Source organism: Numenius arquata, chromosome Z, assembly GCF_964106895.1.
Source record: "Numenius arquata chromosome Z, bNumArq3.hap1.1, whole genome shotgun sequence".
NCBI classification, from domain to species: Eukaryota; Metazoa; Chordata; class Aves; order Charadriiformes; family Scolopacidae; genus Numenius; species Numenius arquata.
In genome coordinates, this window is record NC_133616.1 from 84,497,547 (window position 1) to 84,520,268 (window position 22,722).

Below are 22,722 nucleotides of genomic sequence, written 5' to 3' on the forward strand. Positions count from 1 at the left end.
GACATTATACTTCATACTTAAATGCTTTCTGGAATCCGTAATGAAATACTCAGCGGTAGCAGTGACCCAGTAAAAATAAACATGAAAAGTACATGTCTTTTCTGATGGCTAAGCACTCCACATCCATTTCATGAAGTACTTGCCACACCGGAATTTGGTACGTATCTATGAATAATTTGGCTGTTTTATTTTTTTGTGTTCACAGAACATTAAGGGTAACCTTATGTTGCTTACTGCTACGGTAGCAATTATTTTTTTTTTTTTTGAGGGCAAGGAACAAATTAATAGTTAAAATAAACTGTCAAACACTGTAACATATGCCATTATAATAAAATGAGGTCAGGTAATTATGAAATAACTTCAACAAAAACCATGTCTTAGCAATGCAATGTTAAATGACTGCATAAGAAGAGGAAAGTAAATACATCCACACAAAGGCTCATGTAGCCAAGAAAAGAATAAAGAAAATGGTCGTTTTCCAGAGCTCTGGACAGAATGCGGTACTTTGTATGGAATATAGCGAAATAAAAGTATGGTGAACTGGATGTGTTTTGTGTGTTTTATGGAATGCCTGGAATGTTTAAAGAAGCCACTAGAAAATGTTTAAAGAATTTACTAGGGTGATTTGTATTTTGTCAGTTTTGTGGACAGTGCTTTTGTTTAAATACAGGAGCTTTTAAGATGTGCTTTTTGAAAAGTGTTATCCTTACAGAAGTGCAGTTTGCAACACTCGGTGAAGTGGAAAAACAAATTGGGAAGACAAACTCCTTCCCCCAATTCCTTGCAACAACTTTGTGTGTCACAGACTGTCCGGAGGAGGCCCAGCCGTGGGGACACATTGCAGAGAAGGCAGGAGATCCCGGGGAGATGCCAGCACGAGTAGCGGGACACCGGGAGGTAGGGACGCTCCCTCACAAGGTGGTGCCATGGCAGACCGGGGTTGGACCCTACCTCAGCAGCTCTAGCCTAGCACTTATTTTTGTTATCTGGTCTTCTTAAAACGCTTATTGAGAAAGAAAACACTGATGTGTTTGTTAAAAGCAAAACTTTGTGTGCAAGTGTGTCCAACTCTTTGTGCGGAAGAGTTAGAAAGAGAGAAGGCAAAAGCCCCCTCATGCCTTCCCACCTCCATTTGTGATAAACAATCTACCCGTGTTGCTACAAAACAGAGCTAATTTAAGTCTAAAACATACATTTAACAATGTGGTCATTCTTAGTTACTCTGTCTTGTTTATGCTGGTGCGTCTGCACTACTGTAACACGAATCAAATGAGGTTTGCAACATGCAAGGTTGGCCAGCTCACAAAGGACAAAAAAAGCTGGGTTTTGATCAAACTGAGTGAGTTACATAGTATTAAATTGAAGAGAGAAAAGGAGAAGGAATTAAATTGGGGAGAGAAAAGGAGAAGAAGGGCTGGAATGCCAGTGGGCTCAAGCATGTATTTATTGGATGTTGCCAGGTCGGCACAGCCTGGGGAGACTTACCTGGCACTAGCCTCATCAGCCCTGAACCTTTTATCTTCCAGTGCTTACAGAGGCAGGAGAGGTGCCACTGTCCTGATGAACAAAAATCGTAATTATTTTTGTAAACACAAGATCCTAGCGGTCACTGGAGAGGTAAGAGACTGCCCATGTCAATTTCCCAACAAATCCACATGAAAATAATCATCTGCCACCTTTGTCAGGGTAACCAGGATAATTTCTTACCAGCCTACCCAGTAAGAAAAAAAATCAGTGGGGAAATCCAGATTTTGACTCCACTTGGGCAACAGCCTGCCTGATCTTATTTTAAGCAAGCCATGGAAATAGAGTCCAGATAAAATTACATTAGGTTTGCAATTGGCTAAAATTACTAAAGTAGTAGCTACCAAAAACTTAAAAGTGGGAAGCTTTATCAAATAATTTCTGCAAGAATTCAATGTCGTGCGGTTTGGTACCTTTTTAATAAGTAATTTGAATGCAGGAGTAGGCACTTTTTTCTTACCGAACATGAGAAAAGGCACCCCGGGAACGCTCTCAGCACTTCTGAGCATTCGCTAAAATTCAAAGTAGTCTTGATTAGCTGAAAAAATGATCTGAAATCAATCGGATAAAATTCATCATGGATTAGTTAAAGGTTAAAACAAAAAGGAAAGGGAAGAAACATTAAAACAGTGAACAGCAAACTGCTGAGGCTGTGGTTTTTGGGGGAATAAGAGCCCCACGTGCCTGGAGGTTTGAGAGATCCAGAAGCAGAGTGTGAATCAACAGCGAGACGTGGTGACGAAGGAAGCGAGTGACGTTGGAGGGTGACTGAAGGAGTGTTGTGTGTGAGACACAAGCAGCAGTTACTTTATTCATCTTAACACTAGTGAATCCTCAGGGCACTGTCTCATGACTTTGATTTTTAAGAAGGACGTAAACGGATGAGAGGATTTGGGGAAAAATAATATAATAAAAGAGGGTCTTGTGAATCACATTGGCTTTAATTCAGCCGTCAGAGAAACCTCGACAAGTCCTCAACTGTGAGTAAGGCTTGTGTAAGAGCACGGCAAACGCTGCCTCTGAGAACGGGAAAAGAAATGACTTTGTTTTTCAGGCAGGGCTGTTCTGATTTGGAGGAAAAGAAGGGAAAAAAAAGAAGAACTGTAAGTGGTGAAACATGAAAACAGTCGAGAGAATACCGGCACAGGAGCTGCAGCCAGGCTCTTCAGGGAGAGACAGCTTCACGCAGTCACAGACAAACACGTTTCGCTTTGTGTTCAGCGTCTCGTGCTCCTCAAGGGTGACAGTCGGACTGGGAATCCACCGCAACAGCCAGCTGTGGGGATGATGGTGCTCCCTCTGCTCTGTCAGGGATGGGTGTGGTCCCTCCTGCACCCAATGATGGCATCTAACACACCTGCAGGCACGGAGCTCTCGTTTGTCACCCCTGTGGGGTCACCAGCACTCAGAGGGGACCGATACGCATGTGCGACCAGCTGTACACATCCCACATCGTTCCTGCCCAAGTCCTGCGGAAACGAGAGCTCTCCTACCACAGAAAAAGGCAAGTTGGGCTAAATTTGTCGTGTCAACATGACAAAAAACCATGCAGCTGGTGAAGTGGGTGTAATGGAAATCAGGGGGTAAAATGGGAGCCAAATGAGAAGGATGTGGTCGCAGTGCTGTATTCCTTCATTGCTCTGCTGTAAAACACGCTAGGGGAGGAATAAATATCACTGTTTTGGAAGACTTTTGCCATGTTTTACACACCTCCATCCCATTGCAGCGTGCCTCTTAGAGCCCCCTGCTTAGTCTGTACAGCTAATTAAGTTAATCAATGCGAATTACACCAGCTGGCCTGAAATGAAGTGGCCACAGCCATCCTTTTCTCATGGATTTAAACAACAACAGCAGCAACAACAACAAAAAAGAGTAATTTCTTGGACTGACCCATTTTATTTCTGAATGAGGTATCACAAAATCCACAAAGTATGACCAAAATACTCGTAAGGCTTTATAAGGACAAGTCAGTGGGGCTCAGAATGGGGACTTCACCTTCGGGCACTTTGCATAGCGACAGCCATCCCGCTGGCCTTGCCCTCTTCCGTATGCGTGTTCGGCATGAAAGCACACCAAAAAAGTGGGGAGAAAAAAAAAAAAAAGTAAGTATATCCCCGAAGCTCAGCCAACGCTAAGGTAAAAGACTAGGGGCCCCATTGTGTGGCTGCCCAAACCCACAGCCCAGTTCTGGTCCCGGGGTGTGGGCTCTTCCGTGACTGGTCGTGTCCCGCTCCCCGAGCTAACACCGTGCCATGCATGGGGACGGCCCGGGCACTGCTGCTGCAGCCACCGGGGCGCCGGGGGGGACTGGGGTGCCCGGGATACTGGGGGAGTATGGGGTGCTGGGGATGCCGGAGGAGCCAGGGACACCGGGGGAGCCCAGGATGCCCGGGGTGCCGGTGATGCTGGAGAAATCCGGGGCGCCGGGGCAGCCGGAGGTATCGGGGGAGCCCAGGATGCCGGTAATGCCGGGGGAGCTGCGGGAGCCCGGAGTGCCGGAGATGCCGGGGGAGCCGCATGTGCCCGGGGTGCCGGCGGTACCGGGGGAGCTGCGGGAGCCCGGGTTGTCGGGGGTACCGGGGCAGCCCGAGGTGCCGGAGGTACCGAGGGAGCCGGGGGACTCCGGAACGCCCAGGGTACCGCGGGAGCCCGGGATGCCGGTGATGCCGGAGGAGCCCGGGTCGCCGGGGCCCCCCGCGCGGCGGCGGAGCGGTCGACGGAGCGTGGCCCCGCGTCGCCCCTGTCCCTCGGTGCCGGGGCAGCAGCAGGCGGCGGCGGTGGCCGTGCCGGTGCCGGTCCCGCAGAGCCCCCTCCGGAGCCGGCCGTGCAGCATCAGGCAGGCGAAGGGGTTGAGAGCGCTGTTGGCCGCCGCCACGATGCCCAGCGCCGCCAGCGCCTCCCGCCGCCCCCCGCCGCCCCCCGCCGAGGCCAGGCCGAGCTCCAGGGCGCTGCGGGGCAGGCGGCAGAGCCCGAAGAGACCCGCCAGCACCAGCGGCAGCCGCAGCGCCCGCGCCCGGCCGCCCCCGGACCCCCGCCGCCCCCCGCCGCGCCGCCGCCGTCGGGCGGCCCCGAGGGCGGCCCCGCTGCGGGCGCAGGCCCAGCAGAGCAGCCCGGCGGGGGCCAGGAAGCCGGTGGCCACCCCGTAAGCGGCGAAGGCCAGTCCTTGCCAGCGCGGCAGCTCCTCGAAGACGCTGCGGCAGCGGGGCCCACCGGGGCGCGGGGCCGGGCGGAAGGCGAAGGCTTGGGGCAAGGCGAGGAGCGGGGCCAGCAGCCAGCCCAGGGCGGCCAGCCCGCGGGCGGGCAGGGCCGGTCGGTGCCGTTCCACCGCCAGCAGCACCAGCCCGTGGGCCGAGGCCAGCGGCCCGCAGCGCTGCAGCAGCGGCAGCAGGCGGCAAGCGAAGCCGCCCGGGTGGCCGGCCGGCCCCGGCAGCTCGGTGGCCAGCCGCGGCAGCAGCGCTAGCCCGCAGCCCGCCAGGTCGGCCAGCGCCAGGTGGCCCATCAGCAGGTCCCGCCGCCGGCGCGGCCGCCCCCCGCGCAGCCCCCCCAGCACCAGCCCGTTGCCCACCAGCGCCAGCAGCAGGACGGCGCCCGCCCAGGCCGCCCGCGGGCCAGGGGGGGGCGGGGGGGCGCCGGGGGCGGAGAGGTTGTAGCCGGGGGGGAAGGGGTCCTCCTCCATCGGGGCAGCCGCCGCTCGGGCCCCCCAGTTCCCCCGGCGGCGGCGGAGCGGCGCTCCCCGGAGGCATATATAGGGGGGCTGGCCGTCATCCGGCAACGGGGGTGGGCTGCGCGCACGGCGGATCGCACGCCCCCCGCCCCCGGCACCTGCGGGTACCTTCCCCCGGTGGTCCTCGTCCCCTGCACCGCCCAGGACGGGCGGGCATCTTCCCCCGGTGGTCCTCACCGCCTGTACAGCAGAGCACCGACGGGCATCTTCCCCCGGTGGTCCTCATCCCCTGCACCGTCCAGGACCGGCGGGCATCTTCCCCCGGCAGCTCCGTAACCTGCTCCCTCCCGGATCGGTCCCCCCGGGCGGCCCTGCCGCTGCCCGCCCCAGCGGAGCATCCTCCGGAGGGCAGCCGGGGGGTGCGGGGGGTCGCATCACCATTTGTTCTTGGGACCCGGGGCAGCCCCCGACAGCTGCGGCCCTGCCACCCTTGTCCCTAGGGCACGTCGGGTCCATCGTATTTTTCCCTTTGCCCAAAGCAGGGGCGGGAGGTAGAGCAGGGTAGGGCAGTGAATTTACTACAACTCACGCACCTGGCTGTATTTCTAGCTGGAAAAAACAAATCCTTCAGCTGCTCCCAAATCCCTTTGACTGCCATTCCCAGCAGATGGCACTTGGCTGCAGCAACGCCTCCATCCAGCACCGTGTGCGGTGACTCAGAAAACGTCAAAGCAGCCAAACTCTTAAGAAAACATTGGGAAAAATCTAGTAGAAAAATCAAGTTGTAGTACGTGTGTGGGAATAACCTTTTCTCTTTTTGATTGAAGTGTTTTTACCTCTGTTGGCAGGTGCTGCTCTGGTAGTCAGTTGGTGGCTCAGGATTCTGTCGTGGGGCCCAGGGGGGATTATGTGGGTCCTTGTACTCTCTATCTTGTTTGAACGGGTGGTTTTAACACGGTCATCAGCCTGGAAAAAAACAGGACCAAGCAAAATTGGTTATTATTTCACCTTAGAGTATGATGGGGAGCGCGCTTCCCAAGGTGCTGTGGGAGAGCAGACAGGCAAATTGCCGTTTTAATGTGCTTTTGGTATGCAGGTGATGGTCACCAGCTCAGCTGTCTCCTGATCCACACCTAACACCTGTGGCTGTGCTGTTTAAAGAAAGGGAGGAGAAAACAGGTCTTCGTTGGTCTGGTTCCAGCCATGGAGGCAATGTTATCCAGCTGGCACCGAGCCAGGGGCTGAGGTGGAAGAAGGGAAGGTCATGTTGGCTGAAAACCACCTCGGAGGTCTGTTGCCTTTCCCATATGTCGGGTCCTGTCCCAGACGCAAGGGGCCCCTCACGACAGGAGGGACATTGAGGGGCTGGAGCGGGTCCAGAGAAGGGCAACGGAGCTGGTGAGGGGTCTGGAGCACAAGTCTTGTGAGGAGAGGCTGAGGGAGCTGGGGGTGTTCAGCCTGGAGAAAAGGAGGCTGAGGGGAGACCTTCTCGCTCTCTACAACTCCCTGAAAGGAGGGTGTAGCCAAGGGGGGGTTGGTCTCTTCTCCCAAGGAACAGGCGATGGGACAAGAGGAAATGGCCTTAAGTTGCCCCAGGGGAGGTTTAGAATGGATATTGGGAACAAATTCTTCATGGAAAGGGTTATGAAGCCTTGGAATGGGCTGCCCAGGGCAGTGGTGGAGTCACCATCCTTGGAGGTATTTAAAAGCCAGGCAGATGTGGTGATGAGGGACATGGGTTAGCGGTGGGTTTGGAAGTGTTGGGTTGATGGTTGGTCTTGGCGATCTGAAATGTCCCTTCCAACCTAGATGATTCTAGGATTCTAAGGAGGTCTTTTGATATGACAAGTCCTTAGCTGCACTTTTTCTAAGGGAACAAACTCTTTTGCCACTCATTAGCACACTAAGAAGTGTATGTGGCCTTGAGGGTTTTCTTCTGGAGGACCCTGATGTGCCAAGGCAGTTCTTGATCTGCAGTTGGTTGTAGATAAGCATGCAAGTCTTGTAGCCGATGGCTTACCCAAGTGGGACACGTAGGGTCCACCATGTGCTGACAGTCTGGCCGGGTTTCAGACTGGGGCGCCTGGATAATTTACGTGTAGAAAGTCCAGGCTGACTGTGGAGAAACCACGGCTAAATAAGCTGGAGGTTTGGCACCGAGTGTTATTTTACTACTGGTCTGGACATGTACGTGTGTGTGTGCTGATGTATGTGGAGGTACATGTGTGTGTCCGTATCTCGTACGTGTACATCTATAGATAACACCATTTTTTAGAGGTGTCTTCATAAAAGTGTTTCTAACCACAGGCTTCTGCATTTTAGGATTTTGGCCAATTTGGGAAGTTTATACGCAGAGCCAGCCAAAAGGTGACAGTAGAAGATTAGGGCTTCCTTACACCATTTCTTGTGGTCAGTTTTCTGCATGCTCTGCTCATTTCCTGAAGAAACTAAGGGTGAGATGCCTCATGGGATGGTCCCGTGGGTCTGGCAGTGACGTTTCGCTTTCTAGGTAAGACTGGGTGGAAGTTCCTGTGAACTGGGAAACAGGGAGTCAGTTTTTCTGGTCGATTGTGTGCAAATCAGATAACAACTTGGCCCTGAAAAAGTGAACAGAAAGCACAGAAACTGGCCACCCTCTTATTTACACCAGTTTTCCCGGTGTAATGGTGTATTAGGAAATGCACAGTTGGTGATCCCAAATGAACACATAATGTAACGCGTGGATCTGAGCAGGGTTTTGGTTCGGGGTGTTCCCCTTGATGGTGGTGGCCGGGGCTCAGGGGCAGCAGGGTGGCAGGAGGGACCTGGAACTCTCTTCCGCCGTTATCAGGGCAGCCCCAGCGTGTCCCCGCTCCTTATCAGCCCCAGCAGAGCCTCCATACGTCCTCCGTATGCTGCCGTAGGGGCTGTCCCCTCCTCAGGGAGCGAGGGGCCGGGACAGATGCCCTGACAGACGTGAGTGGGGCAGGAGCGGGCACGGCAGGGAGAGGCCATGCTGGACCTCGTCGTTCTGAGCCTCCACTTCTTCCTCTGCTTCCTCATCTTCCTCGCGATCTGGCGTGGACACAAGGTACGGGGTGGCTCACTGCCACCACACCCGCTGCGGCATCCCCCCACCCACAGGACCCCCTCCTGCCCTTTTTTAGCCTGATTTTTCAGGGGAAGCGAGGGTGCTATGGTTGTATTGGGAATCTGGGGGGAACTGGAACATGTCTGTAAGAAATTTAACAGGAAGGCTGATTTTGTGGTAAAACTACTCATGTCCTCTGCTGGAAGAGGCTGTTAAATGTTTGAAATACATAAGAGGAGGAAGGGGGAGACAGATATATTTGCTAGAAAGCCCAGGTTGAATATAGCTTCTCAATAAACAATTATTTTTTCCCTTTTGCAGATGAAAATGTTATTAACTTGTATCAGTTTGTATTTCTAGCCATAATACTATTGAAAGAGTATTGGATTTACATGCAAAGGCTACCCACCGCATAGCTAAATTGTACAGTATTTTACAAGTAGAGTCCTTGTATTTTTTTGCATATGGCTTTCCAGGGAATATCACGATTAAAGTGCAGAGTAAATGAATAGTGATTGAGAATTTATCGTGCCTCAGGTATCAGGTTTGCAGCATCTGGTGTCCCCAGTCCCAGTCCGTCAGTGAACACGTTTCCCAAACATTATCACCAAGCCCCTGAGCTCTGCTTTGTGTGCGCCTTGATAGTCTTTTACCAAAACTTCTGCTCCTTCCGTCTCACGTGTTGAACGGGTCAGGGTTTCCCTGGGACTGAGACATCCATTCTACACAGAGAAATCCAAACATAAACTGCTTTAGAAGTGGCTTTTTGAATTTATTTCTTTTTCTTATATTTTAAGGATGTGGATTTGCCCAGATCAGGCACAGGCACAGCTGAAACGGAGCTAGACGGTCTTATATTAATTGGCAAAGAAGAAGACATAAAGAAGTCCCAAAGAACAACAGCCAAAGTCAACGGCAGAGAAGTTGTTGTCTTCTACCATGAAGGGAAATTTCATGCTTTGGACTCACGCTGCTACCGTAAGACGTTTGCACATATGATCTCAACGTTGCAACAATTAAGGGTAAATACTGCTGCATAAATTAATATTGTGTTTTACCTTGTTTCAGACGAAGGAGGCCCTTTGCGTCTTGGAGAGATAGAGGTACGTAAGCAAAATAAAAATAATGTAGTGGCATAGAGTTGTGTGAAAACTCTAATGCATTTTTTTGGAATACTTTTAGCTGAACATAACATCAAAAGAAATAGATGTATATGTAAAATACAGCCAAATCACCAAACAAATCTTTTGCCCTAGAGGTTCTTCCAGGAGAAGAACCAGAAGCTGATGACTTGCTATTCTTATCTTCTTCCTCTTGCAGGATATCAATGGCCAAGCATGTATTGTTTGCCCTTGGCATAAGTATGTAATTACTTTGGAAACAGGAGAAGGATTGTATGAAGGAATAAACCCTTTGGAGCCATCACCGACGCCGCAGTGGCAATCCAAAGGAGTCAAACAGAGGATTCACAAAGTCACAATAGACAATGGGAACGTTTATTTGAGTCCCCCAGATTTGTCTGTAAGCTTTGACTCTGATTATTTTGCTGACAAGTACAAAAATGGTGGTGATTTATCTATGGAAAAACAAAGCGACTCACAAGCAGCAGAGTAAGGCATGTCCAGAAGGCAGAATCCTGGTGAATGCCCCAACGGAGAACCATTGTCGTGGAATAAAAATGTACTGTGGCCGTGAAAGATTGTCTCCAGATTAAATTCTAGCGTTAATGTTATGTTAAAGCACTGAAACATGTAGAATTGAGTAAGATAAGAAGTTCTGCATTGTCAGAAACGTGACTGATCTTGTGCCAATGACTGTTTTTTTTTTGCACTTGCATTTCAAAAGGACTTCTTTACAGCAGAGTGCTTCATAATACTTGATATTTTAGAAATCCTGTCTTGTTAGAATTTTTTTAAGTTTTAGAAGGGGATGTAGTAAATTACTGCTTAAGGCAATAGTTTACATTGTTAAGGTAAATACTTAGGTGTAAAGGTTATGTTTATATACTTAACAGTTTATACTGCCTTCGGTCTAAATGACATGGAAAGTTTTAACTTTTTAGATACGCAAGCAACTTCTGTAGGTTTATTAAGTGCCATAAAGAGAAGCACAAAACTCAAGCGTGTTTTAGTGACCTTAGTGTATTACTACTGTGATTGCATAGAAGTGTTTCTTTTCCTTCTCCTCATCGAACTCTTGGTAGTTCATCGAATAACATGACAAGTGTTTGCCATGTATGGCTTGTTCTTGCTGACTCTGTTGGATAAGGAAGGAACTGTTGGGTATAAAAACCTGATACATAATGTCGTGGCTCTTGTTTTCTTTTATTTATTGTGAGTAAGTACATTTTTATACATTCCTTTGAAAAAGCGTGCTTTCAGTTGAGAGCCAAAAGTGAGGTTTCTCTGGGTGCGTTCACTGTGTAGTACCAGGTTTGCCCCGACAACCCCTCAGAGAAAGTTCCTCCCCCGAGCTGTGCTGGATGAGGGTCAGGCTGGGCTCCGGGACATGGTGGGTTCTCCTGCCCACCTGAGGTTCGGGGTGTAGAGATGCTTCCCCTGTCAACACTCAGCACACTCCTCTCACACAGCTGCAGCTCTTTGGGGTGTGTTTTGGGGTGATTTGTTGGCTGTTTATGAGGTTGGGTCATAATCAGGTTCGGTTTGAGGTTGTCTGGTCTCTGTCTGTGTGTTTCTTCTGTGCACGCAGAGGATTGTCCGGTTTTTAGTGTCTGTGCCGGGTAAGTGGGTCTGTGTCAACACCATTGTTCCTATAAATGTATTTAAAAGCAGCGAGGCGTGGGGAAGTATCAGAGGAAAACATCTGTGCCCGATGGATCACTGTGAAAAAGGCAAAGCACACAATCGATTTAAATTTAGATGTTCACAATTTGGATGTCCACCATTTGGATGTCCACCTCTGATCATGACTCCTTGCCTTGTTTCTGTGTTCAACAGGGAGACTGTGCACCTTCAAGGTGTTCTTCAGCTGACCTGTTTCAGTTTTGTTTTAGAACTACAGCACAGAAATGCCTTCCTTCTTCTCCTTCTTCTTCTCCTCCTCCTCCTCCTGCTTCTCTCACTGACCGCTCATCCAGCCACTGCTGGTGAGATCAGATTCTTCTCTCAGATTAATCACATTTTCATCATCTGTAGGAAATGCTGTGACGTACTGACCAGTTCTGTGGGGTTTTTTTTGTTTGTTGGTGTGTTTTTTGAAGGAATGCTTACCCTTCTCCCCTCACAGCCACGGGGCAGATGGTGGGAAGGTGGGAGGTGATAGAGCTGATGCTCCAAGGAGCCTGGACCACGCATGCCTTTGGATGGGGCCAGGGAGATGGAGAATCTTTCCCTTCCCTTCCCTTCCCTTCCCTTCCCTTCCCTTCCCTTCCCTTCCCTTCCCTTCCCTTCCCTTCCCTTCCCTTCCCTTCCCTTCCCTTCCCTTCCCTTCCCTTCCCTTCCCTTCCCTTCCCTTCCCTTCCCTTCCCTTCCCTTCCCTTCCCTTCCCTTCCCTTCCCTTCCCTTCCCTTCCCTTCCCTTCCCTTCCCTTCCCTTCCCTTCCCTTCCCTTCCCTTCCCTTCCCTTCCCTTCCCTTCCCTTTTCACCCAGCTGACTGCACCTGCAATAAAACCCGACCATCGATGTCTTGTCCTGCTGAAGGACATGGATCATATAAAAGAAAAGGATTATAAGGTCTTCAGATATACCTGCATTGACTCATATGATTCCTTAGAGTGTATTTTTATTGCTTTTTTTTTTTTTTTTAATACTGCGATAATGGAAATTAGCTATTTAAATTAATAAAGATGCAGTTCAGTCTAAGAAAGTACCAATTATGAGTAATATGCTTTTGCCTGTGTGACATTTAGTAGAAGGTTAGTAACAGGAAGTTTTACTTGAAAGTTTCATGAACACGTTCATATTAGTGGAAGAGCGCTCAGGCTTTTGCAGAATTGCAATTTTCTGGCTAAAATCCAGCAAAGTGTTTAATCATATGTTTGCTGTTAATCATATGAAATCAGTGGAACTGCATGTCCAGGCTGAGGTAAGTCCCTTTCCTTCGGTACTTCTCAAGCCTAATAACTATCTGCAAGCTTTTCAGCTGGTTTTGCTTTTACTTTAAACATGTCCTTATTTGCCGGGAGATCTCATTAATTTAATATCTAAAGGTTGTCACTTAGTTTGCTTTCCCCTCAATTTTCTTGTTGATGATCACAGAAGGAACAGAGAATTATTAACTCCGGTGGCTGTGAACAAAGGAGGGAGAGTTACCTCGCTGTTAGATATACTTTTTTTATTATTATTTTTTGACAGCAAAGAACAAAACCTGCAGTGTGTTAAAGTTTCTACCTTTAAAAATATATATGCACTATTCCATTTTATTTGTCTGAGCTTTGAAGTGCTAGAAGATGCGCCTAATTTGAAAATACTGTGGACATTTCTAAGTCTCTTGCCCTACCAGCCCTTTGTAGGTCTGTAGTTATATTAACATATCGCGTGAAGACACAAAAACGCGGGGGTTTTCCTGAAAGGGTAAATCAGGAGGTTTGTGGGAGGGATGGAGGGGAACTTGGAGGACCTTGGGTGTGATGGGAGACGGGGAGGGAGCTGGGTGAGTGTTGAAGAGTGTCGGGATGGGTGGGAAGGGGAGGTGGTTGGGACTCGCGGGGAAAACCAAAAAAGGCAGGAAAAGGCCCTTTTGGGAGCAAGGAGGCTGAAATGAGGTGGAGGGGGCACCGAGAGCTGCCCAGGGAGCTGGTGGAGGACGGATGGGACGAGGCTGTTTGCAATTAGGGACTGATAAGGGGATAATGATGGAGGCGAGGAGCGGTGAAGTGAAGGCAGTCAGACTGAGGTGGCATTTAAGGGACAACCAAGGGACAGAAGGAATGAGTAGTTGTGGGCAAGAGACCAAAAAGTCACTGACTGGATAATTAGAACTTCCTGGAGAGATGTGTTAATGAGAGCCACGTTAAGATCAACCCTCCAAGTCATTCAGGAGGAGTGTTTTGTTGGTGATAGTTTTGGGGGCTTAGTTTAATTTGACAAATGAGCAAACACCATCTGTTTTCCCGTCATTAATCAGCCAGGCAAAGAACGGAGAAACCTGTTTTGTGCTTTGGCTTGAAAATATTCGTGATGACTCTGCGAGACATTCAGGCTCCGTGAGCCGCTTTCACGAGCAGCTCCAGCAGAGTAAACAAGTTATATTTATCCTATCGTGGAGCCTTCTTTTTGAGAAAGACAGGTGAAAACTATGACTGTGGTAGGTTGAACCTTGGCCTGATGCAGCTGCTCCGCAAACCTGAATTGGACAATATTAACCGTAAGGCTGGACGTTTTCCTTTCTGTGGGTAGTGCCTTGTCCTGCAGTGTCCCCTTGACCTCATTGGGCGCCGCGCGTGAAATAAGGGACAGCTTTAATGTAAAATGTGTTATAAAGTCAGGATTGAGAAGCTTCTGAACGTGCCCCGTATGAAGCACATACACAGGTGAGAGCAGCCTTTGCAGGAGATCACAGAATCACAGAATGATGTGGGGTTGGAAGGGACCTCTGGAGATCACCCGGTCCAACCCCCTGCCAGGGCAGGGTCACTCAGAGCAGGTCACACAGGAACATGTCCAGGTGGGTTTGGAATGTCTCCAGAGAAGGACACCCCACACCCTGTCTGGCCAGCCTCCTCCAGGGCTCTGCCACCCTCAAAGTAAAGAAGTTCCTCCTCATGTTGAGGTGGAACTTCCCATGTTCCAGTTTGTGCCCGTTGTCCTTTGTCCTGTCACTGGGCACCACTGAGAAGAGTCTGGCCCCATCCTCTGGACACCTGCCCTTTAGATATTGCTCAGCATCAATGAGGTCCCCTCTCAGCCTGCTCTTCTTCAGCTGAACAGTCCCAGAGCTCTCAGCCTTTCCTCAGCAGAGAGATGCTCCAGCCCCTCATCATCCTCGTAGCCTCTGCTGTACCCTCTCCAGCAGTTCCCTGTCCTTCTGGAACTGGGGGGTCCAGGCAGGGGAAAATGTCTAATCTGCAGGAAAACCTTTCACTTTTAAAGCCCTTTTCAACAGCATTGTGCAATTCCTAATTTCATTAGAATTTCTGGAATTCAGGACTTCATTCCCTTCCTGATGTGGTTAGGGGAATGCAGTGCGCTGTGGAGAGCCGGTCCCACCGTGGATCCCGGTGATGGGGCTTCCCCCACCAGAGGCACCTGGGCCAAGTGGTTTTCTGCCATTCAGTGGAATTTTTTACTCAAATGAAGAGTTAAACGCAGTTTTCAACTTCTGACATCAATCAATTACTGAACTGGGCTAAAAGTGAAAGTGCCAGTTTTGCTGGTAGGTGCACAGAGAGAGGAACCAATGCAGATTCCCTGATGAGCCCATTAATGCCTCTTTTTCCATGGGATGAAGAGGGTGCCCTGACAAGCACTGGCTGCGATGCCTGGACAGTGGGATTGTTCTGCCAAAAGAGATATTTGGGAAGTCATGGTGGGCTGCTGCAAGCACTAGTAGTCAGAAATCCAAGGCTTATGAAGGAAAGGTTAATTATCCTCTATGAAAGTTAGGGTGAAATGTACACCATCTTATTTTATCAAAGAGTTGTAATTCATGTAACTCTTCGAATTGCAATGAACAAATGAAATTATTTTGTTTGTGGCTTTCCCTGTCCTCTTCGTGTTTTGCTCAGGCTGTGATTGACTAAGGACCCAGAGATTACAGATAAAGGTAATATCTTCTTTTTCAGCCAGCCACTGTAGCTGAAAAAAATACTAAAGCTCTGAGAGACACTAAAGTAGGGCTGTAGTGCCTGAAGACTTTTCTGATTTATTTATTTTCATGTATGAGTTGTTCAATAGGAGATATTCCCTCTCCTTGCAAATGACCTGCCTTGACTGTGATTAACGTCCAAGATACATCCTGTCCCCTGTTCAAGTATCATATTTTTTTATTACAGTGTATACTGAACATCCTGAAAAAAACCCAGCATGTTTATTTAGCACAGATGGCTCCAGGGAAAATTGGGTAATTCTGTAGCTGCAGTTTGGCCCAGGAGGAGCACAGAAGAGCAGGGCGGTGGTTGCCTTCCCCCGTAGGGGTCTTATGGCCTTGCAGAGTTGGGCTCAGCACCCAAGAGACCAGCGCCATGGCCTGAATGTGAAAAGCAAAAGCTGTTGAGGACGAAGAGCAGTTCCCTGGGGCTGTGTCACCTTGCGGCGACCAGGGCGTTTTTCATGAGACTCAGCACTGAACGAGAACCTGAAGCTCGAGGTCTGCGTGGAGATGCAGGTGTTCATGAGAATCCTCATTATCACTTTGGATACTCTATCATGGGCTGAGCAGAAAGGAGGCTCGATGTTAAATAAACTCATGTGCAAGACCAAGAGCAGGGTCCTGCACCTGGGTCGGGGCAGCCCCCGCTGCCAGCACAGGCTGGGGATGGAGGAATGGAGGGCAGCCCTGAGGAGAAAGACTTGGGGTGCTGGGTGGGGGTCAAAAGCTCACCATGACCCAGCAACGTGTGCTGGCAGCCCAGAAACTCCTTGCACCCTGGGCTGCATCCCCAGCAGCGTGGCCAGCAGGGCGAGGGGGGGATTCTGCCCCTCTGCTCCGCTCTGGGGAGACCTTCCCCCCCAGTGCTGCCTCCAGCTCTGGGGCCACCAACATCAGAAGGACATGGACCTGTTGGAGCGGGGCCAGAGGAGGCCACGGAGATGCTGGGAGGGCTGGAGCCCCTCTGCTGGGAGGACAGGCTGAGAGAGTTGGGGGGGATCAGCCTGGAGAAGAGAAGGCTCTGGGGAGACCTTAGAGCCCCTTCCAGTCCCTCAAGGGGCTCCAGGAAAGCTGGGGAGGGACTCTGGATCAGGGAGGGGAGCCATAGGAGGAGGGGGAAGGGTTTGACACTGAAAGAGGGGAGATGGAGCTGAGATGTGGGGAAGATCTTCTTTGCTGTGAGGGTGGTGAGAGCCTGGCCCAGGTTGCCCCGAGAAGCTGTGGCTGCCCCATCCCTGGAGGGGTTCAAGGGCAGGTTGGAGGGGGCTTGGAGCAACCTGGTGTGGTGGGAGGTGTCCCTGCCCAGGGCAGGGGATGGCACTGTGGAGGGTCCCTTCCAACCCAAACCATTCCGTGATTCTATGATTTTATGTAATGTTATACTCCTGTTTGTTTTTACCATTGCTTTTGTTATAACTGATTACTGTAAGGAGATGCACATTAGAAATACTTTAACTATAGAGACAAAACATACTGGTATTTAAAAACATATGCTACTTCTGTGTTGATGTCTCATCCCAGTGGGCTTTGCTTCTGTAACTTGGACAATCCAAGCTTTAATGGTAATTATCTGCTCATTTCTATGGACTTCTTTTACAGGATTTTTCTTTGCCGTACAGAATGAAATAATCCTTTGCGAGACCGTTCACAGCAGTAAATTGCAGAGTCAATAACATTGCCTCATAGAGCCTGCATTTTCGAATTTTATCAGTCAGTTCCGTGGTGAATAATATTATTCATACTTCGTAGCTGTGAAACTGAAGCAGAAATTAACATTTGAAATGTTCCCTGCTTTTTGGTATACATGAGCATTCCTCTAGAAAAAAAGCGCCAGTGCTGAAAATGAAACAAAATTAATACAAAACATGTTTCTGGCATTTACACAAAGACTCTCCCCGTATCTTCGCAATGCAAAATGGCAACAAGAAGGAATCCAAAAGTTCCTCCGGGCTACACAAAATACACCTGGTTTCTTCTCTTCTTCAGTTCAAAAGAGACAAAACCAGAGTGGTTCTAAATTCTCTTCCTGAGATGTCAGACAAGCGACGCAGCTCGTAGCTGCTGCCCCTTGCAAAGGCCGGGGTTTATGCTCTTCAATGGCGATGACTAGCCTTTCCATTAATTAAGCAATGACATATTTATCCACTTCTCACACGTACGAGGCTGTTGCAAGAAGGCTCCGGGACCATTCCAGCTCCTGGTTCTGAGGAACTCACCCTGGAGCTGTGGTCAGCATCTGAGGGGACGATTTATTCCCGCAGAGTCAACAAAATCCATAGGTCTGTGAGACATGGTGGTTCCTGCCACAGCTGCAGGGGTTTAGGTGGCTGCCAGCAGAAGGTGGACATGCAGGTGGATGGTTTGTGCCTGTCCCTGCCATAACTTTGCCCCGGGTCTTTTGCCACCAGCTTTTGGTGGCCGCATGGCACGGCTGGGGTCCTGCGGACCTGCTGCTCCCACGAGGTACCTGGGAATTGGTCACCAGGTCCATCAGAGAGGAGGACGGGGGTCCCACAGGCCCCTCCAAGCCCCTTCATAAAGGAGCTGCGGATGGGAAAAGTGACAATGAGAGTATCAGCTCATTATCCCAGGGTTGTTCCAGGTGAAATGAAAACTGCAGCTTCACCTCGGTGCCCCTGACAAACTCCTGGTGTTTGACATAGAACAGGCTTCTGCAGTGTCACCTCTGCGTGCCAGTGTTGTCCCAATGCGCGGTCATTACCCGGTGTGCCAGGATGCCAATGTAGGCACATTTACATATTTAAGTAATTTCTGCAGAGGTGGGTGCTGGGTGGTGTCGTGGTTTTGGCTGAATTTACCAAAACCGGACCGGCAGATGGCCCTCCCCCCCCCCCTTCCCCCCCCAAAAAGAGGAGAGAGGAGGAGAAAGAGATAAGGAGATTCAGAAGTTTAGAATGAACTAAACTACTTTAATGAAAAATTAATATTAAAATAAAAATAAAGAAGAAAATAATGAAATAGATACAATATATACAAAACCGTATCAAGCTCCCAGGATGACAGGCACGTCACCGGCAGGCACTGGGGAAGTCCCAGACTGGACTCGGTGACGAATGGGAACTGGATTCCAGCTCTGGAGTCAGGAACACACGGATCGGGATCAAAGGCAGATGAACAGACAGAGTCCTCTCTGGACGTCGGCCATCGCAGGAAGGGGCTGACCCTTTGATCCCTCAGCCTTTATACTGAGCATGGGGCAGATGGGATGGAATACCCCAGTTGGTCAGGTTTGGGTCACCTCTCCTGTCCACTCCTCCCCACTGATGTGACCCCTCCACGTTTTTTCCGCTTCCGACCCTCCAAGGGGGCAAATAACGAAATTGGCTGACCTTGGTTGTTATAGCAATAAGTATAAGCAAGGGCCTCCCTTCACACCGTTCCTTGGCATGGAGCACAAACATTGGTCTTATCACTCTGAGAACGAGCAGTTTTCTCCACAATATGCCGTTAATTTCAGAGAGTTAGAGGAGGCCTAGCTGGGATGTAAAGTTACAGAACAGAAAATTGGTTCGGTTTTACTTCAAACCGGGACAGGTGGTAAGAAACACACACCCTGAATTATAATTATTGGTTAGTACCTTATCTTAACGGTTTCTATGGGTTAGTACAGTCTCCCGCTTTCATTTAAAGTTACAAGGTCCTTTAATTGATGTGCACATGCTCCGGTACCAGGGAGGAGTTAGTCCTGTTTGGTCTCTAATTGAGTTGGTGGTCGTGTTCTCCCACTGCTGCCTTCACCTTTCCCCCAGTTACTGCAAATCTTTGTTGACTTTATGCTTCTTCCAGCTTCTTCAGCTGCTTTTGGCACTTTCTGTGGAGCGATGTTCCCTTATTAACATCCTTCGGTTCTTCTTCAAGGATACATTCTTCAGCAAGGCACATATTGCTTATAGAAAGTGTCCTGCTTCACAAGGACTTGTAACCTTTATACAGCTCTTTGCTTTTCCTTAGTGAGACACTCTACCTTCTAAAATACATTCCACCTTTATAAAAGTAGATTTTACCTTTTTTAAGTACATCACCAGGAGCAACATCAACATTTCCCTGGAGGGGTTCAAGGCCAGGTTGGATGGGGCTTTGAGCAACCTGGTCTGGTGGGAGGTGCTCCCACCTATGGCAGGAGTTTGGAATGGGTCTTTAGGGTCCCTTCCAACCCAAATTACTCTATGATTCTATGATTAGCAAAGAATGAACACCACTAAAGAAGTTGCTGTCAAGGTCTTTCCCATATTGCCCATCTCTGAGTCTCCTTGCAGCCCAGGAAAACAATGGAGGGCAACGTGCCCAACAGCCAGCAAACTGCAGGTGGTTCTTTCAAAGGGGAGGAACCGAGTTTCCAAAGCAAGGAGCCCTCACTCTCCGCAAAGACCTTCTTTAACCCAGCAGCACGTGGTGGCGTTCACACCTGAGAACCGACTGTAGCCGTGTCCTGTCCTGCTGAATGAGGGGCATGCATGATGCTGATAAAGGATCATGGCACCACGCTGCGTGGTACCCCCTCACTGGTTTCTTTTAATTTGGATTAAGAGGCACTAAAGTACATGGTTGTGCATAGATGTACATATTATACAAACCTTATCTGCAAATAAAGCTCTGGCTGCTAGGCTACAGTACATGGTAACAGGCAACAGGACAAGAGGTAACAGTCTCAAGTTGTGCCAGGGCAGGTGTAGGATGGAGATTGGGAACAATTTCTTCATGAAAAGGGTTGTGAAGCCTTGGCAGAGGCTGCCCAGGGCAGTGATGGAGTCACCATCCCTGGGGGTATTTAAAAGCTGGGGAGATGTGGTGCTGAGGGACATGGGTCAGTGGTGGGTTGATGGTTGAACTTGATGATCTGAGACATCCTTTCCAACCTGGACGATTCTATGATTCTGTGATTCTGTGGTGAATGGCCAATGAGGTAGCTGCGAGGTCATTCCTTCTTTCCAGCATTCATCCTTTTCAGAGTTCGACAACCCAGGCTTCCATACACGAGCATAATCCTTATAATTTAGGGGTATTGTAGAAGCTGAAAATCCTTTCACTTTTATGAGGGCACGAGTTAGCAATACTTTCTGAAGTAGCGTCTTCCTTTTGCTGTGAAGGCCAACCTGAGCTGTGCTGCATCCCAGCACACGGGATGGTTTGTCCTCTCCCGGGCTGGTGCAGGAGAGCAGTCACTGCCTTACGCCGCGTTTTTATCAAGTGTGAAACCACGGCAGCCTTGAAGTTTGGGGCAAAACTTCTGGAGTGATAAAGAGAACTAGGAGATTTTTATAGAAAAAAATATTCAAGACCCGCCTGGATGCAGTCCTGAGTAGCATTCTCTAAGCAATCCTGCTTCTGCAGGGGAGTTGGACTAGATGATCTATACGGTCCCTTCCAACTCTAAAAAAATTCAGTGAAATTCAGTGAAAAATTCATGTACTGAGATAAGGGATTCTCATACTGCTCCCTAATTAGTGCTCGCTGATGCAACGGCAAGATTGGCAAAATTCATTAGGTGAATAAAGACACAGGCACATACGCTATTTTGCAGGATTAAAGACCTGAAATCCAGCAGTTTGCTGCTTTACTCATGTGTTAAATATTCTCTGACTGTTGAAGCTTTGTTTTACCTTGTATGTCTCAAACTATACCATCATAATATACAAGTTTTCATTGGAAAACTTACCACCATTTTCTAGCAAGATTGAAGGATAACGATCCTTATTATTCCTGGCAAATGAGGCAAAAGTTAACATAAACGGTGCCTGTTAAATTCGGCCCATATCTCTGAACTGAGATGCTGAGCTCCCGTGGGGTTTTTTCCTGAGTATTTAATAACACACAGCTCTTCCATGTGAAAGAGCTTTCACAGCTCTTTCCAGCTTTCTTCAGTGGTGGTTGCGGGTAAGTGCTCTGAATTAAATGAATCATAGCATGAAGTGTCAAGAAAATGAGAAATGTACGGTTAGTCATTGCCCATTTAAATCTGTTTCACGTGAATTGCCTGAATTTATTTAAGAATTCTGAAAGAAAAAAATTCTTCAAGAGTAAATAGAAATTCTTCAAATCTTTATTGAGCTCATTCACTCAAGCAAATGACAGTGTGGTTGGAGAAGAAAATCTGTTTAATGCTGTCATGGTCATAGCGGCTCTCCCAGCCCCCTGTGGTCCCCCTGGTAATGGATTTGAGGCTCTGCATCCTCATTTCCTCTTCATCTGGAATGTAATGGGAGAACTAAAATGCTGCAAAAAAGAGGAGAAGGTGGAAAGTGAACATTCTGGAGACCCAGTAAAGAACCTCTAAAGAAATTTAATTCCATCAGCGAAAGGTCTTTAATGTGCTCAAGGAATTAAGCTTTTGTTTTAAAAACTTGAAAACGTACAGCTGTGAAGATAGAGGGTAGTATGGCCAAAAAAAAGTTAAAAAATGACAATAAGAACAGACACACATACATTAGTTGATTCTAGTGGAACAGGACATTTGGAAAGAATCTGGGAAGCCCTAAATTGGTATTGAAGAAATAATAGCACAAGATCTATTTAAAACACAGATAGCATTTTGACATCATTCTGCTGATTTTTCCCTTTCTTGTAATTAACTTTTTGACTATTTTTGAATAATAATGTTAATTACTGTATTTTTAATGCTCATTTTTGCCTTTATGCTTAAAAATCAGAAGCTAGTTTTAAAAAAGAGTTTTGCTGTCATTTATAGCATTACATAAGAGGCCCTCCTTTCAAAGCATAAAAAGTGCAATTTAAGCTATATTCAAGATAGCTGAGAAAATTCTGTTGTTCCTGTATCTGGCTGCATTACATCCTAACCAGCTGTCTGACAAGTGATTTCCAGTCCCAAACCATCCGATATACTTCTGGCTCAAACCCGCCAAAATTAGCTGCAGGACTTTATAATGTCTTACTGGGTGAAATGATAATTATGATCTATTTTCTGGTAAAGGGTGTCAAGAGAGAAATCAGGCATAGATTCATCTCTGGGCAATGCGAGATGTTTCAGTGCTAATAAATGGCAATTGGATCCATTACCTGAAAACAAACAAGGTGGAACCTGTATTTCATTAATTATGGTGCTGCATTGTTCAGAGATTTTCTTCAAGTTTGTTAAAAGCAAATACTGAGGGTAAAACAGCTAGGCGTGGTATTTTTACAGTTTGTTATTTCCTTTCCATATACTAGATTAATAAAATACTGCATTTATTTTGAGCATCCTTAATATTCGTAATGAGATAACTTACATTTGTGATCTTGCATCCCTTACTTTGGGCAGCAAGACTTTTATCTGACATCAAGGGCAGGTACTTGTTCAACATCAGATACATGGTGTTTAATTTAGACATCCAGCTCCGAAGGTCCAGAAGGGTTACCATCCCAAACAAGTGATGAGTTTTCATGAAGCTAACAGTGAAGAGCTTGTCCTTGGAAAAAATACTGTCTAATCACAGGGAAAATGTTGCACTACCCGTTTTCTTTTATGTTTTCTTCATTACCTGCTTCAAAAAGTTGTTTTACTGCTGCTGAGCTATTCCTGTCTTCAGTGGGCAAGCATGAAGTTGCAAGTTCAGGCCAACGATCTGCCCATTGGACGCCATGAATTAAGTGAGCTGTAATTTCAGACGGATGCAGAATAATATTGGCAGAATTCAAAACATCAAAACCATAAAATGTTCATTTCTCATCACGAGCAAAT

General features: G+C 48.3%; 1 protein-coding gene across 1 annotated transcript; it reads left to right on the forward strand.

Moving 5' to 3' along the window:
* Positions 1 to 8,139: 8,139 nt before the first annotated feature.
* RFESD (Rieske Fe-S domain containing) lies at positions 8,140 to 10,559 on the forward strand. The gene is made up of 4 exons (XM_074166621.1): positions 8,140 to 8,258; positions 9,056 to 9,236; positions 9,327 to 9,361; positions 9,579 to 10,559. The coding sequence occupies exons 1-4, from the start codon at positions 8,181 to 8,183 to the stop codon at positions 9,870 to 9,872; spliced, it is 588 nt and encodes a 195-aa protein (XP_074022722.1). The 5' UTR covers positions 8,140 to 8,180; the 3' UTR covers positions 9,873 to 10,559.
* The last annotated feature ends 12,163 nt before the right edge of the window (positions 10,560 to 22,722 follow it).